The sequence below is a fragment of the Geospiza fortis genome, unplaced genomic scaffold (assembly GCF_000277835.1).
Source record: "Geospiza fortis unplaced genomic scaffold, GeoFor_1.0 scaffold237, whole genome shotgun sequence".
NCBI classification, from domain to species: Eukaryota; Metazoa; Chordata; class Aves; order Passeriformes; family Thraupidae; genus Geospiza; species Geospiza fortis.
Genome location: NW_005054319.1, coordinates 4,047,875 through 4,062,925, shown reverse-complemented (window position 1 = coordinate 4,062,925; position 15,051 = coordinate 4,047,875). Strand labels below are relative to the sequence as shown.

Genomic DNA, 15,051 nt, shown 5'->3' with positions numbered 1-15,051 from the left:
ATAGGATAATCCTACTGGCCTGGTTGGTATCGAAGGTAAAGTGTTACTTGGAAATACTTGAAAAGGTGAAACACTTCTGCAATATAAATATCTTGAGAAAAGCATGGTTTCAGGATGCATTTGGCTGGCAGAATGCTTTGGAGATGGGAATTTGCATGACTCAAAGGGACTTGGGATTTCACTTTGGGATTTGAACACAGGCCCAGACTTTCAGTAACTGAGTTTAAAACTTCTTGCCAGCCACCGAGACCTGGTGAAGACACAGAGCCTGCTCCTCAACCATCTCTACTGGGTGAGTACTGTATAAAGTGACAATAAAACTATAAAGTGGCTTGAGGAGATCCACTTTTTCTGCAACTTTCAAAACAATTAAACAGGAGCTGATCATGGAAACAGGTGATGTATTGCAGTTACAGAGGGCAGCTCCATTCAATTTGGCAATTACGACAAAGTTTATGTTTAGCTTTCCATGCCTGCTGTACACAGATGGCTGGGCAAGTTGGAATCTCTAAATTTTCTATGCTTTTTAATTAGAAACTATCACTTTTTCCTTAAAAAGATTTTTTAAATCTTAATTTATCCTGTTCTGTTCCACTCATGTGGGCATGGAAACAGGAGCTTGAACTCTGCATGGTGCCTTCATTAGAAACAAACTTTTCATCATTTCAGAAGTATTTTAACCACAGGTCTGACTTTCAGGGCAGATGACAACCTGTATTTGTGCTGAAGATCAAACTTGGAATTTCATGTGCAGGGTTAAAGGCTGAGTAACTTTAATTTTCTTTCTTTGCAATATCAGAAACTCTTCTCTCATTTCCCATAACTCCTGGAGAAAGCAAAGATGATGTGTCATTGCCAAACAAGGATGTAAAAGAAGAACAAGATTCCTGCCCAGAAAAGGAATTGATAGGTAAAACAATCTTACTGTGTTAGGACTTAACACACACACACAAATCTCTTGTAGCTCTTGAATTGTGAAGTTTTATTTGTATAGGCAGATTTCAGCTTGTCACAAGAGGGCAGTAAATGAGCATTAATTCTGGAGGAAGATTTTCTAAAAATTTAAAATATTTTTTTAAATAAAATAAAACTTCATAATTAAATAAGACATTTAAGTACTGACTTACAAAGTTTCCTCAATTTTAGAATGCTACATTTCATTTGCAGGCATCTATGAGCTGTAGTTGGTATTTGCTCTATGAGAAGCTCAAGCTGCAAGCCTGTCTGTGGAGTGTCTTGGACAAATAAAATGTAATACTGCCATGTCCCACTGCTTCTACTTCAAATAAGAATTATTATTAGTGGTGCACCACCACTAGCTGGGATAACATGCTTCATGTTAGGACAGGCCAACATTCAGGCAGAAGAGATGTTCAGTCAGAGCACTTTGATATGATGAGGGTTGTAGTTTTCTGTACCATCTTCCTTCCAGCTGATTAGCAGATCTCATCTGGGTTGGTTTCTGTGTTTGTTAAATGTTTTCTGCTGCTACAGAACTCAAATCCAAGGACAGAGGTAGACAAGGATCTTCGTGTAGTCATCAGCTCTTTTGCTGAAATCTGATGGGTGAAATGTTACACGTCTGAGAAACTGTTCAGGGCCCATCAGCTGGGCCTGGCCTGTTCCCTGACATAACAAGGGACACTGGCACACACCTCTGTCCTTTCAGCTGGTCATGTTTGTTCATCCCTCCCCCCATGCACAGGAGGCACAGATACTGAACTGTCATCAGGTTACTGCAGAAGACTCTTAGCACAGGATGAAAGGGAAGAGTTAATTGTCTTTTTGTGCCATTCCCAGGGCCAGGTCACTGAAGCCACCCCCATTCAGTTCCAAGTGTCTCACACCTTTCATCCTCTCTACCATGCAGAGGCCAGACCTTCCCTTTGCAGTGTCAGAGCTGAAATACTGTAGTCCAAAACACATTTGAAATAGAAGTGCCCTGCTAAATAAACATGTTTAATTTACATCTTGCAGATGAAGCAAAAGAAGATAAAAATGAACAAAAGGAGCTGTGTAGTTTCTGGATGTGTCAGGTGGAAACCTTTTTCACAACTAAGTTGTTCCCTGCTTTTGAGCATGAAATAGTGCTGAGAGATAAAATAAAAGAAATAAAACCCCAGCATGCTGAATTAGCTGAGCTGAGAAAGATCCAGGCTGAGGAGCTGGGAAGGTGAGTGTTGAATCTTGTCTGGCAGTACTGTTATCCTTTATTTTCCACCAGCAAAATTATTGAAAATGAGAAGTTCAAGAAAGTACGTAATATAGCTTCTTGTAGCTGGAAAACAAACTCACACAGGTTTCATTAGTAACATAGAGAATGTAACTCATGTGCTTTCTGCTATTGGCTGGAGTAAAAAATACAGGCTGCTTTCAGGTTACAAACATAGCTCTGGTATTTCCTGGCACTTGGTTCTTGCTCTGTGCAAGGGCAGTAAAGACATATTTGGACTTGAGGGGGTAATTAGAGACTTTCTGCTTCTCTACACTGTGGCAGTTTATGCTGCTCATACTCTGACTAGAGCTGGAGTTGCTTAGCCAGTGGAAACCTGTCTCCCTTCTCTTACAGTACCTTAAATTCAAATTTTGTTCATGCAGACTTATTGCTGAAAAAGAAGAAGAAGAAGAGGCAAGAAAGCAAGAAGCAGTTGCATTACAGGAGAGTGTCAGGCTCAGGGAACGAGCCTCATCATCTTGGGAGACACTCCTCTCCTGGAGAAATCTCCAGCTGAAAAAGGCCTCCAAGAGAGAACCCTCACCGACAAAAAGAGGCTCACGAGGCAGTGAGGCTAAGGCAGCACCCAGAGGTACCAAGGGAACTGCTGACAAAAAGAAAAAGAAATAAATCCTCTGCTGGGAACTACTGAAGCTTCAAGCAAGCACTCTTCAAATAAGGAAAAACAAACAAACAAAACCAAACCAAAACAACCCCAGAAGACCCACAGTTGTAGGAAGCTGTAAGAATGCCCCAACTGTATGCACAAGACTTGCTGGTTTCAGAGGGAGCAGCCTTTTACACCAGTTTTGGGTAAACTAGCAGGAAGTTACACAATGCAAATGAACACAGATGCTTCTAAAGTGTAACAATTATTAGTTTTATTTTTCAGCAAAATATTCACATAACATATCAGAATGGAATGGTACAGATGAGTTCAGACTGGTTTTTAATTAGTTTGCACATAAACATTTTTAAAATTTAAAAATTTTATGGTCAGAGTTTACAGATTTTAGTAGAAATTTTGATTCTTACAAAGCAAGTATTGCTTTACTATTGTCATTATTCCAGTCAATAATATGACTAATAACTTCTCATGTTGAACAAGTGCCTGACATTGACATCTTCAATAAATCAGCCCTTTGCAGATCAATCCAAGAAGAAAATATTATTAAACTGTGTTGCACAAAGTTTCTTCACTTCTTCTGTTAAAAAAAAACAACAAAAAAACCCCATCAGTATTGTATTTTACAGAAACCTCCTCAAGAAAAACCCTGGGGATTGTCATGGAGAATATAATAAAACTCAAACAGAAAAAGCCCTAAGAGTTTCTAATGTAGAAATACACTTAATATTACTCTCTCTTCAGTAGGAGAAAGTCAAGTCTGATGTCTCCCACTGTCTGAAAGTGGTTTAAGTGTAAATGATGGGTCTCTCATCAAACACTGCAACAAAAGCAGATGTGGCTTAACATATAGTTAAGGGAAGTATATGATAACCCCTTTTTCAGAGAAAGGAGGAATTAGGATATTCTGTTACAGTAAATCAAGTCTGCAAAACTTTTGCTTTGTGTTGTTTGGTAGACTGATAAACTTCCTAGGTTCATCAGGCACAGAAACACTCACTCTCTGTTTCTCTATGGTAGGTTTGATGCTGAAAGACAGTTACAGAGAGATTGCCAAGTTACACAACTCATTCCTCTTTTTAAAATGCTGCCAGGCTTTGGTCCTGGCAAGGTATGAATTCTTTCCCATTGTCTAAGGGAAAGATGTGCTAACAGGAGCACATTGCCTCCTGTTAGAATGGAGAGCCCTAGCATTGCTGCAAGATTCAAACAGATTTTTAGAGAAATAGCAATGTAAAAGCTTATTGCATCTTAATGTTAATTCTCACTCTTAGTCCTAGTAAATCATTCTCAAAACCACGTTAGAAACAAGACAGCGATGGATGAGGATCACTGACAGGACAACCACAATGTGTAAGTAACTAACCCTGCATTACTGACAAATAGATGTAAATATATTCATCTCTCAGCTGTAATACACTTTTTAAATTAAGCCTAAACTAAGCTCACAGTGCTGTTCTCTATTATTTGAAGGAAGAAGAATGACTGATTAATAATTAAGAATGTCTGCTGAATATTTATGCTGTCCTTTCACAGCTGGTAGTAGGCAGACTAAAACCTTAGGCAAACTCACCAGCTCCATCAAAGATCAGTCCCTCTCTAGATTTCTCATGAGATGGGTTGTATTCCTTCTCTAGGGGCACACATTTTAAGAGTAACTGTATTTAAAGGTAATAAGAAACAATCCTTACCATTAACTTCAATCAGATTTACATTTTTTTGATTCAAAATAACATATAGTTCTCGCTGGTCAGACTTTTTCCCAACTACCCAGTAATCACTCATTGCCTTCACAATAATTTCCTCGTCTTCATCAACTCTGAAAGAAGTTTTAAAAATTAAGGTGGCAGCAAGTTCATCTTCAACAACTTTATCTGTAATTGTTAGGACAGCTCAATGTCAGAAATTGTGGTTGTGCAGTATCAAAGAAAACACCAGTTCTAACTTGGCCATCATTCAGTCCAGGTTGAAGGCTTCAGAAATGGCTGCTTAGGACATGCCCAAATGTGTCAATCAGTAATTTTTTCATTAGCCAAACACTGCAGTGAAAACATTGAGAAAAGCGCCTCTCCTCCCTTCTGGTAAGGACACGCTTCACAGAATGAGGATTTGCTCCACAGGGACCAAACACTGAAAGCTGGAGATGGGTTGGTGATACTAAGCTTTCCCAGAACTGTTAAACCTAGACCTAAACCATACTCAGCAACTGGATATCTTCTATAAAGCTATCACCAACCTAGTACTTCCATAATATGATGAAACATACTTTCTTCATTTATAGAAAAATGGAAACCTTGTCCTTAAGCATAGTGGGAAAACAGCTTGTTGCTAATTAGAGTTAGGGGCATCCCAATCATTCAGCATTGTCATGTTCTTTCTTAACTTTTGTAGCGACAGAGGGTCTCTCCCACCTTGCAGCATGATACCCATTGACTAAAGCCACGCCACTTCTCTATCAGCAGGGCTGCAGTAACTGCAAGGTTTGCATTTCATCCTTTGTCTCATCCCTAGGAGCCACCAGCTGTGTCAGGGCAGATATGACACAGGCAGAAGCAGGTGTCCCTGTCCTTTACACTGCTTTCCCAGATTAGACAGACTCTTGTGCTTCCCATCCCATTTTCTATGACTACTCTGAAGCCTCCAATAGGTGAGATATTCTCTTTGATAGAGGCCCTGGCCCTCTTAATTTTTTGTTTCAAAGGACACTAGAAGTTTTTTGGTTTTTTTTTTAAGATGGACTATTTCTAACCAGCAGAAAATACTAAACATGAATAGCCAGCCATCAACAAAAAGACCAGAAAGGGCCACTGCTTTCAAAAGAAAAAAATCTGCTTGACAGTAGGAGTTACAGACTACTGAACAGTCAAGCATTACCTGGAGAAGTCACTGTTGATGTCACCGAGAATCTTCATGAGGTCAGGGTGAACAGATGCAAGTGATACACTGGGTGTTTTCCTCATGTGAATGGTACTTTTCTCTGCCAAGTTCATGTGATTGAAATAGATAAACTTAAATTGAGGTTCCTTCTCGGCCCTAGGAAGATTTAAAAAGAAGAAAAAAAGTGATTTGTGAATACCAACATGCTCTATAAGCACAGGCTTCCCAGAGACTGGGGAGTGACCCAGTGCAAAGCTAACTTACACAGCCTGGACTTATCTTCACACTGAAGAGACTTGTGGGATTGAAATTCATTTTAACACAGTTTAAAAAAAACCAAAAGACAACCAAGCTTGCAGAACCAGCCAGTGTTTCCCTTTCCGCCACTCAGGCTGCCAGTAAACACACACAGGGGAGTCTGAAGGCCTTGCCCCACTTCAGAATAGTAATTAATTTGCATTTTTCTAATGAGCTGTTTTTTCCTGGCCCCATTTTTTTCCTGCTGCTCTCCCTTATGCCAGTCAAAGCTGCTTTGAATGGATCTTGAGTCTTTAATTTGAGCAATAAGTCATCTTCTATTAATGTCTTTGTTACTTGTTACAACCAAGAGAACAAACTCTTTCTTGATCCAGGCAATTAGATTTTCCCCCACATCATTTGTGTGGGCCAAGCAAGAGACTATTTTCAAACTCCTCCCTTGGCAGTCTTCCTCCATTTCCTTTTTTATGAAGTTAATATTAAAAACCTAGAGCTGTAATTTTTTGTAGAAGTCACAACACATTCAGACTGACCAAAAACTGGCTGCAGCAACTGGTACTTGAGGCGATGCATTATTTAGAAGCAGAAGATACTGTGATGACACCGCTCACCTTAGCAAACAACCAGATACCCCTGCTCTCTGTCACCCACATGCATTAGTGTCAAGGAACTGTATCATGTTTTCAGGACACCATGGCATTAAACTTTTAAAGAGTTAAAGCTGCCAAAGCCAGTCCCAGATGACATTTAAAGACCCCAAGTTTAATGATTTAGTAGATTGGCACAATTTCAAGCACATCCTATTCTATCCTGTGCGATTTTGCTGATCTGGGATGGTACCACTGACCGAGTTCACTCACACATCTATCTTTGGTTGAATTCCTTTTATGTTGCCATATGGAACAGTGCTCTTGCTTCCCCAACTAATAAATCTATCAAAAAAATAAATGCAATTTTATTGCAAGTTAGCTCTAGTTCTAAGTGAAGGATATTTTCTAAAGCATTAGCATCCTTTTTCTTTTGACTGTTTTTAGCCCCTTAAGTAGTTACCTTAGTCTTGCAAAATAGAAAAATAAAAGACCCTTTCCCCTCACCTACTATACATGGCAACACTTCAAGAAGCAGTAATTCTGGAAAAGTCCTCAACGATAAAGCTTCCACGGCAACCAAATAACTTAGTCACTAAAATTCCCATTTCAGCCAGACAATAAACATTTGTTCCTAAATTAGTAACATCTATTGTTACTTCAGGGAGACCCAGATATGCAATAACATGCATTTATAAACACTTAAGATGCAGAAGAGTAGACAAGCATTGCTTTAAGTACACCATTAATGCTTTCAAAATTTGGGCTCACTATTTAAGCAGTTCATTTAACCTAACTTTTCACCAACTAATGAGGAAAAGAAGTGTGATACAAACCCTGATATTCTCTTGTTGATGTTGTATTGTTCACATATGTCTGATGCCAACACTGTAAGCTGAGGCCCAACAATGCTGTCCAGTTTTCTGCAAAACTCCAGTGTGGGTGGAATTGAAGCTGACAGGCAGAGAAAAGGCAGAGGTGAGATTCTCTTCCCACAGCTGAAGGTACAGTTTCTGTAGCTGTTTTCTTTAAACATCAGCAAGAGTCCAAGGACAAATTTCTCCCACAATTAAAACCTCAGGGGTGATTTTGAATATGGCTAACTGAAGCAGTATTTAGTCATTTTATTGTGTAAAATGAGTTACTTGTACCACTAGAACAAAGATAAAAGACTGATAAAAGCACTCATGAAAAAGAGACTCAAATAACAATATGAGTATTTTTCAAGAGTAAAACAAGCTGCATGTCAAAGTATTTTACATATAAAAGTCTTGGCAAATAATTGATGCTAATAGGTACTTACCATCAATCATAAAGCAGACAGCTGCACTCATTGCCTGGAACAAAACAAAAGCAAAAAAGCCATTTACAACAGATTACTTGCACTAACTCAAATAAATGACAATACTTCAGAGAGGTCATATATGGGTGAGAAGAGATTTAAAAATCTTTTTTAAAGGTAACACTTCAATAGGATAAGCTTTTTGCAGTCCTGCACAACACAGGTTAGCTATGATTTTAAAATTCAGTTAACTGTTTAAGTTGTAGGGGAAAGACAAAACTTGGTAAAAATGCACTTTATACAAAGATACCTGCAAGAATGTCCCATTTAAGGTAAGAACAAAATATTTTTTGTTTTATTGATTAATCCCATATAAAGCAAGGCGTGAAATCAGTTAAAGCAACTGAAGGCTGGTATTTTGTTTGAATAAAACAAAATAATTGTTTGTTTTGTACAGGGTACAGGAGAGGGGAGAAGAGAGTTCAGGCTTTAAAGCTTGTTGCTGGAAATGCCAGTTTTCTGTCTCTTATAGTGCACCTTTCTACACAATTCCTAAGTACTTCACATCATTGTCACCTTCACTGCATGGAGATTCCTAATTCTGAGGAGTAATTGCAGAGGAAGCTGTAATACCTTATAAACAATTAAGTGAAGCTCTTCGTAAGTGTCATCAGTGTTAACAAATATTTTGGGGAAACGGCATTTTGTTTCTGGATCATTAAGATTTAAAGGTCCAGTAAGAAACCTAGAAAATAATTCAACAGGTCAGATGTGATGAATACTTGTATTTCAGTTTCTTGACTTTAACAAAGGTTCTCCAAACTTGCCATTAGGAATTCTCATTATTAAGGATGTCCAAACCCATAATTATGCAAAATAATGTTGCCCACTTGCTTAAGTACAGAATTCCTCACTGACATGCAGAGTACACAGGAAGAACAAATAGATAAATCCTAGATTAAACTACACCTTTGTCTGGAGTGTTTGACTGAAAAGAAATGACTGGAACAATTCCCAAGTTTGTCATACAGTGCATTAAGAACAATGGGAAGAAAAATAAATCTGCACTAATGTTAATGAAGCATTTTCTCTTTTTTCCAAGGGTCAAGTTTTACATTTGCAGCAACGATTGTGCGACCCTCTGGCATGAACTGTGTGTGGAATATGTACTCAAAACACACACACTCCTTCCAAATGCTTTGCCCTGGGGGGAAGAAGGAGTAGATGGTGACAGTAAAACAAGACCTACCTTCCATAGTGTTGGAGATTTCCTGGCATTTCAGCACGTATTGGAGAATCTCTTCCCGCTAACTGAGGGGAAAAAGCACATACAGGAAAAACAGCTTAGAAACAGAGAAGAGAGATTTCTCTTTGGTATTTTAGCCTTTAGTACCAGATAAACAGGAACAAAAGACTAAAAACACCCAAAACCCCCAGCCCAGCTACCTCAGGCTCCATGTGCCTTGGAAACAGAGATGTCGTGAGATATTTGTACAAAATTCTCATGTCATCTTGCTCCAGTCCACTCCTAGAACATTGTGGGGAAAAAGAAGCAAATGATGTTTGTGCTGCAGTTCAGATCACACATTTTCCTCTAACTAGCTCAGACCAATGCCTTTCTTACTGAATGGCAGCCTGACTCATGTTTTCTCATTTTCATCCAACTCTGTCACTAATTTAAAAGCTTCTCTATTATGGCACTTACTGAAAGGATTAGAAATTGAAGAAACACAAAAGAATTACTGAAGTACCTACCAGATAAGCTGGTCATTGTAGAGAAATGCAGTGTACTTGACTATATTTAGGCTTTCTTCCATTCTGTTAATAAATGACTGAATTTTCAAGTAAGTCATTTTATCCAGTGGAAAGAAGCTGATTCCACAAAACACATCCAGCAGATCACAAGACTGTAAGTGCAGTGTCTGCAAGTACTGAGAGAACAACGACAGTTGGCTTTTAGAATTCAGAAAACTGCCAAGGTGTAGATTTAAAGAACAAATTTAAGTCTAATCTCCAACAATCCAGACTAAAAATCAAAGAAAAAAAGTCCTTTCAGTGCTACTTGTCTGACACATTCGTTCATGCGGGGACAGACTTTTTATAAAGGTTTGTAGTGACGAGGGTTTTGGACTGAAGGAAGCTCAATTTAGTTTAGACATGAGAAAGTTTTTTATAATGAGGATGCTCGCACACTGGCACAGCTTGCCCAGAGAGGTGGTGACTGCCCCATCCCTGGAAACATTCACAGCCAGGTTGGACAGAGCTCTGAGTAATCTGATCTAGTTGAAGATGTCTGCTCATAGCAGGGAGCTGGCCTAGATGACCTTTAAGGGTACTTTCCAACCCAAACCACTCTGTGATTCCATGTGTGAGTGCATGAATGTGATTCCAGGCATCACTTTGCTTTTTTAATCATTATGAAAACAGCTTTAAGTTCAAGATCTTTTGAGAGTATAAGCAAGCAAAGCCTATCTTACTGATATTTAATTTCAGATGCAGTTGTAGAAATAGGAACAGATGCTTTCAATGTGTAATGGAACAAATAATTTCCATTATTGATTTTCTTGATAGACTGTAACATTTAGCAAGAGATTTCAAATGCTCTGACAAGTGGTCTGTGGAAGATGCTTTATCCAATGGCTCCCTCTACAGTCACTTCACATTACTGAATGCCCACAAGAAATACAGACCAACAGGGCGACAGATCTCTGGCACAGCTTGTGAGTCTCTCTGTTTTAGCAATAAAAATTTATTACTTTCTTTTTTGCAAAGGTCTACTTTTAATTTAGTCTGGACAGCAGCACACACAGGTTCATCATGGCACTCCCTTGTGCCAGTGGTGTTTATTCTGGAGTCTACCACAAGTCTTACAAAAAACAAGCAAGACCCTCCCCAAGTCCACAAGAAAAGCCTGTACTTTTGTTTACACTGTCACATTGTGCCATTCTAAAAATCTGTTAAAAGAACAAAATTTTAAACACCATTTCATAGTGTCTACACTCCATCATTATCAGAGATCTCAATACCACAAAAGCACAAACTGCTGACAGCAGTCCTGGTTCCTTGCTTGCAAACAAGAAAAATGGGGGCAGACACTTTTCAAGTGTGATGAAACTTATCCTGTAGGAACTCAAAATTCTGCCAGATGAGACTACTCAGTCAGTTACTTTACATGAAAAATAGGTTTTGCCTTTCATCCTTTCACTAAAACATCAGCTATGAAATGACAGTCTGAAGAGTACTTATCATGCATGCAATATTTCCTGAAGCCTTCTTAGGATTGCTACTAATTCTACAGAGGGGGTGGAGTAGGGGGGACAACTTAAAAAATTCATCTATTCACTATTTCACAGCACTAAAGGACTTTAAGCATGCAGGTTGCGGAATCTCCACCCCTGGATGTTTTCAGGTCTCAACCACCCAAAGCACTGGGCAGGAGAGTTTAAATTCAGTGTTACCCTGCTTTGAGTAGGAGGCTGAACTGGATGACCTCCCCAGATTCTTTCTAACCTCAATGAATCTTCAACAGTCACTCAAATAGGTCTGTACAAACTGTTATCACAGTAACCAATTAAAACATTAAAGCAGAACTTTGAAAGAAGGAACACAATTCCATCAGAAAAAAGATCCAACAGTTAAGTTGTTCCATCAAGTCATAACCACACTCATGGTTCAACTCCACTTAAAGAAGCCACTCTGTCAGAAAAAGCAGGAAGTATTTGACAAAAATGAGTAACCACATACTTTGTGTTGACTCTACATCTTTCCCACTGCCTGTGTTTTATAGTCACATTGCTGCCACTTTTTCTTTTTTTTTTGTGTTTTATTTCCAGTGCAGAATCACAGTATGTGCCTGAAAAATGAGGTCTTACCCGATGGAAGAATTTCTCTAGTCTCTCCTTTAGCACTTTCACACCCCCATCTTCCATGGCTCTCAGGAATGTGCCATTGAAAAGCTAACAGTTTAAAGAGAAAAAAATCAGTTAATTGAATAATCATTTACAGAAATTTCTTGTAACTTGGTTATGAATATGGATTACAACACAACTCCCATTCCTTAACATACTCCAAACCAATCCAAATGTATCCCTTCTTTACTGAAAAAACATTTAGATTTGCAGAGTCCAGGTATAAATGGCAGCAGAGGCAAGAATTTACATGTTACTGAAGTATCTCATGCTCTTGTCTTGTAAAGCCTTGAGCCCCAGTGTTAACCCTACCTTGTACATGCTGTAGCACTGCTGGAGGACTGAGCTATAAACCTTGTCCTGCAGGAAAGAGAGCACACATCAGTAGGAGCAGAGGCAGAATTACAAGTATTTTGGCTGAGCTACAGATAACATGTGTTTTCAAAGAGCCAGCAAAGACACAAATCAGAGAAATCATGTTCTGAAAAGTTAAATGGCATTGTCAGTCAGCATCTAGAAATGTCTCTGTACTTATAAAGTATGATTTCAATAAAGGGAGTCCCTTCCCCCATCACATTTAGTACCAAAAACACCTTCAGTACTCATGCCAAGGATTCCAGTTACAAACAGTGCCCTTCCCCGAGGCCAGTGGTCAGTGAAAATTATCCTCTTTCTGATGGTTCTCTCTTCATCCAAATCAAAGGCTAAAGAATGTGGGACACTACAGCAGGTTTTATGGGGCTGACATCTTAACCCAGATCAAAAAGAGATAATTTTATCTGGCAAAATAGAGTCCCTAGGACTCCAATCCTTTTCTTAGGACACAGAGAGGAACAAAAGTAATGCACACTGTAATGAACAGGGGCAGGATAACCAACCAGCTTTTTAATTATTATCCCACCCTGCCAAATACCCTTCCTATATACAATTGAACAGACATAATGATTCTGCAGCTTGGAGAAGAAATCCCATCATAGTTATGAGCTTTTTTGGTTTCTCAGATTATTAGTAACTATTACTAGCAGTCTTAAGAAAGTAATGACATGTATACTGGCACCTAATAAAAATACATAGATTTAAGAACTTAATTAAACAAACACATCCTAAGAAATATTCACCTACTCCAAGCTAAATGTCTCACAGCTGTATATTTCACCAGTGTTTACTGAATGATCTTGAACTGTTCTCTGGATAATTCTCTATCTTGTGCTCTTCTTTAAACTTTACTGAAAAGTACTTTGCTCTTTTTCCATTTATGAAGATAGGTATAGATACATATAAAATCAATTTGACAGTAGTTCAAGAAGAATTAAACTAAGATGTTTCTGGATGGAAGTACTCTCAAAAATACAACATAACTCATTAAACAAAAAAGGAAAGTTCATTATTACCAGCAATTCTTCTTCCTGATATTCATAGACTGGCTTTCCATCTTTGTGTTTTTCTATGATGGGATTCCGTACAACCTAGGAAGTGGAACAGGCTGGTATTAGACAATGCAGAATGCATTGAGAACATTGCAGGATGGTGATTTAGGAATGTGCATATCACGTGCATAAGTACCATGACCATCCAGAAGTTTTCTTCAGGTTCATGGAAAAACTGTCTATTCTTTTGCGTATGTAGGGATTTTGCAGGTTTTGTTGGGCTAAAGGTCCTGGAAAGAAAACACATAAGTAGATATGGATATTTATACACACAAAAAGAAGACATACAACTGAGATATTTAAAATACAGTGCTTGTGCCAAAACAATCACCCATGCAATCAGACTTCCTACCTTGTGAACTGCACTATAGCTTCACACAGCCCCACATTTCTAATTTTCTCATTCTTTTCTACTTCATTTGGATGATAGAAGAGAATCTTCTTTTCTTCCTAAAATTTGAAAAAAGAACCCAAGCAAATGCATTTTAACAAAATCAAAGAATATTGAGTTCATGGTTTGCTTGTTTTTTAATCCCTTAATAACCTAGGCAGAATTTTATTTTGTACCAAAATGGGCTTCTGTAATAATGGATAAAAGGTATATTAAGCACACTTAAGCAGTCAGTCATCCCATGATATGTCCAAGGACTTTGTACATTGAAGGCTATTGATATCACAGGCCCCAGTTACTTCTGGGCCTGTTCAAAGCAAGGCGAGCTTCAAAGCCAGCTCAAAGCATGACAAGCTTCAAAGGCAGCTCAGATTGCTCCAGGCCTTGTCCAGTCATCTGTTCAATACCTCCGGAGATGAGAATCCCACAACTTTCCAGCCCTGCTCTGATGTTAGATCACTCCACCTTGAAGAATTTTTTTTTCTATCTCATCAGAATTTCCCTCCATCCATCCTGATTATTTCACTTTAAGAACCAAACTCCATCATCTACTGCCATCCTTCAGGCAGAGACTGCCCTCTGCCCCCTTTCCACATTGTCTCTCCTCCAGGCTGCACAAATGCAGTCATCAAAGGCTCCTCTGGTATGCCACAGACTGCACCCCCTGACTGACTCAGGGGCTCTCCACTAGGCTATTTCAGTTTGCCAGTATTTTTCCTACTCTGGCAATCCCTGGAAGAGCACAGCACCCACTGTGCTGGCCAGAGGGGAAGCATTGGCTTGGCCGGACCTGCTGAGCCACTCTCCCTCCCTCCCACAGCCACAAGCGCTCACTGCTGATTCACGTAGGACCTGTTGTTCACAGACTCCCTGGTCCTGTTTTGCAGAGCTGCTCCCAACCAGTCCACCCGACCTGCCACGGTGAGCCAGAATTATTCCACCCCACACACGGGGCTTTGCTGAGCTCCAAGGTTCCTGCCGGCCCAGTCCCCAGCTCGCTGGGGGTCCCTCGGAACCGCACCTCATCCTCCAGCAGAACAAACAGCTTCCCCCGGGCCGGAGTCACCGGGAGCGTGCTGAGGGCACGCTCAGCCTCCTCAGCCTGTCACTGCTCTGGATGTAAGTACCTGCTCTGCTCAGAAACTATTAAAGCTGAGCATGAACCACACAACACGCTGTTACCTAAAGTTAGAGACTAGAGCTTCTTGACTCTCCTTACTAAGGGACACAATGGCGAATAAACACCAGCAGTAACTTGACTGTAACTAAGTTAAACAGTAACCTTTCTACCGTATTGTATCTATGTCGAGAAAGATTTTTAGACAAAGTTAAAGTATCAACAAAACAGTTGCTGACTGTCCAGCTCCCCATCTACAACATACGCCCGGCTGTTGACAACACCTCTGTTACTGTTTCTTTTCGGTGTGAAGCAGTGACAGATCCCAACGGGGGCGGCAGTCGTCCCCGTCCCCGCGGGTACC

At 39.6% G+C, this 15,051-nt stretch overlaps 2 protein-coding genes across 3 annotated transcripts in view; one reads left to right on the top strand and one right to left on the bottom strand.

Moving 5' to 3' along the window:
* LOC102034446 (radial spoke head 10 homolog B) overlaps nt 1–3,035 on the top strand; it is a 13,356-nt gene extending 10,321 nt beyond the window's left edge. Inside the window, exons 16-19 of the mRNA XM_014306776.2 lie at nt 241–292; nt 800–910; nt 1,978–2,173; nt 2,599–3,035. Of these exons, the coding sequence (XP_014162251.1) occupies nt 241–292; nt 800–910; nt 1,978–2,173; nt 2,599–2,845 (606 nt within the window). The 3' untranslated portion in view covers nt 2,846–3,035. The remainder of the gene's footprint in view (nt 1–240; nt 293–799; nt 911–1,977; nt 2,174–2,598) is intronic.
* A 39-nt stretch (nt 3,036–3,074) lies between these two features.
* On the bottom strand, nt 3,075–13,668 carry CCZ1 (CCZ1 homolog, vacuolar protein trafficking and biogenesis associated). Of its 2 annotated transcripts, none has more exons than XM_031056531.1 (14): nt 13,532–13,668; nt 13,316–13,409; nt 13,144–13,235; nt 12,065–12,112; nt 11,717–11,800; nt 9,600–9,775; nt 9,291–9,372; nt 9,094–9,155; nt 8,478–8,589; nt 7,866–7,899; nt 7,399–7,516; nt 5,715–5,873; nt 4,532–4,659; nt 3,075–3,420 (listed from the first exon to the last, which is right to left on the bottom strand). In XM_031056531.1, the coding sequence occupies exons 4-14, from the start codon at nt 12,071–12,073 to the stop codon at nt 3,365–3,367; spliced, it is 1,020 nt and encodes a 339-aa protein (XP_030912391.1). In that variant the 5' UTR covers nt 12,074–12,112; nt 13,144–13,235; nt 13,316–13,409; nt 13,532–13,668; the 3' UTR covers nt 3,075–3,364. The 2 variants fall into 2 exon arrangements, with proteins under 2 accessions (XP_030912391.1, XP_014162277.1); XM_014306802.2 differs by having other exon boundaries at nt 13,144–13,218.
* Between the last annotated feature and the right edge of the window lie 1,383 nt (nt 13,669–15,051).

Excerpts from the sequence above, each read along its gene's own strand:
- CCZ1 (XM_014306802.2), bottom strand. Across the intron at positions 11,801-12,064 it reads AGTGCTACAGCATGTACAAG|CTTTTCAATGGCACATTCCT; the intron begins GTAGGGTTAACA and ends TTAAACTGTTAG. Across the intron at positions 9,776-11,716 it reads TAGAGAAATTCTTCCATCGG|TACTTGCAGACACTGCACTT; the intron begins GTAAGACCTCAT and ends TTGTTCTCTCAG.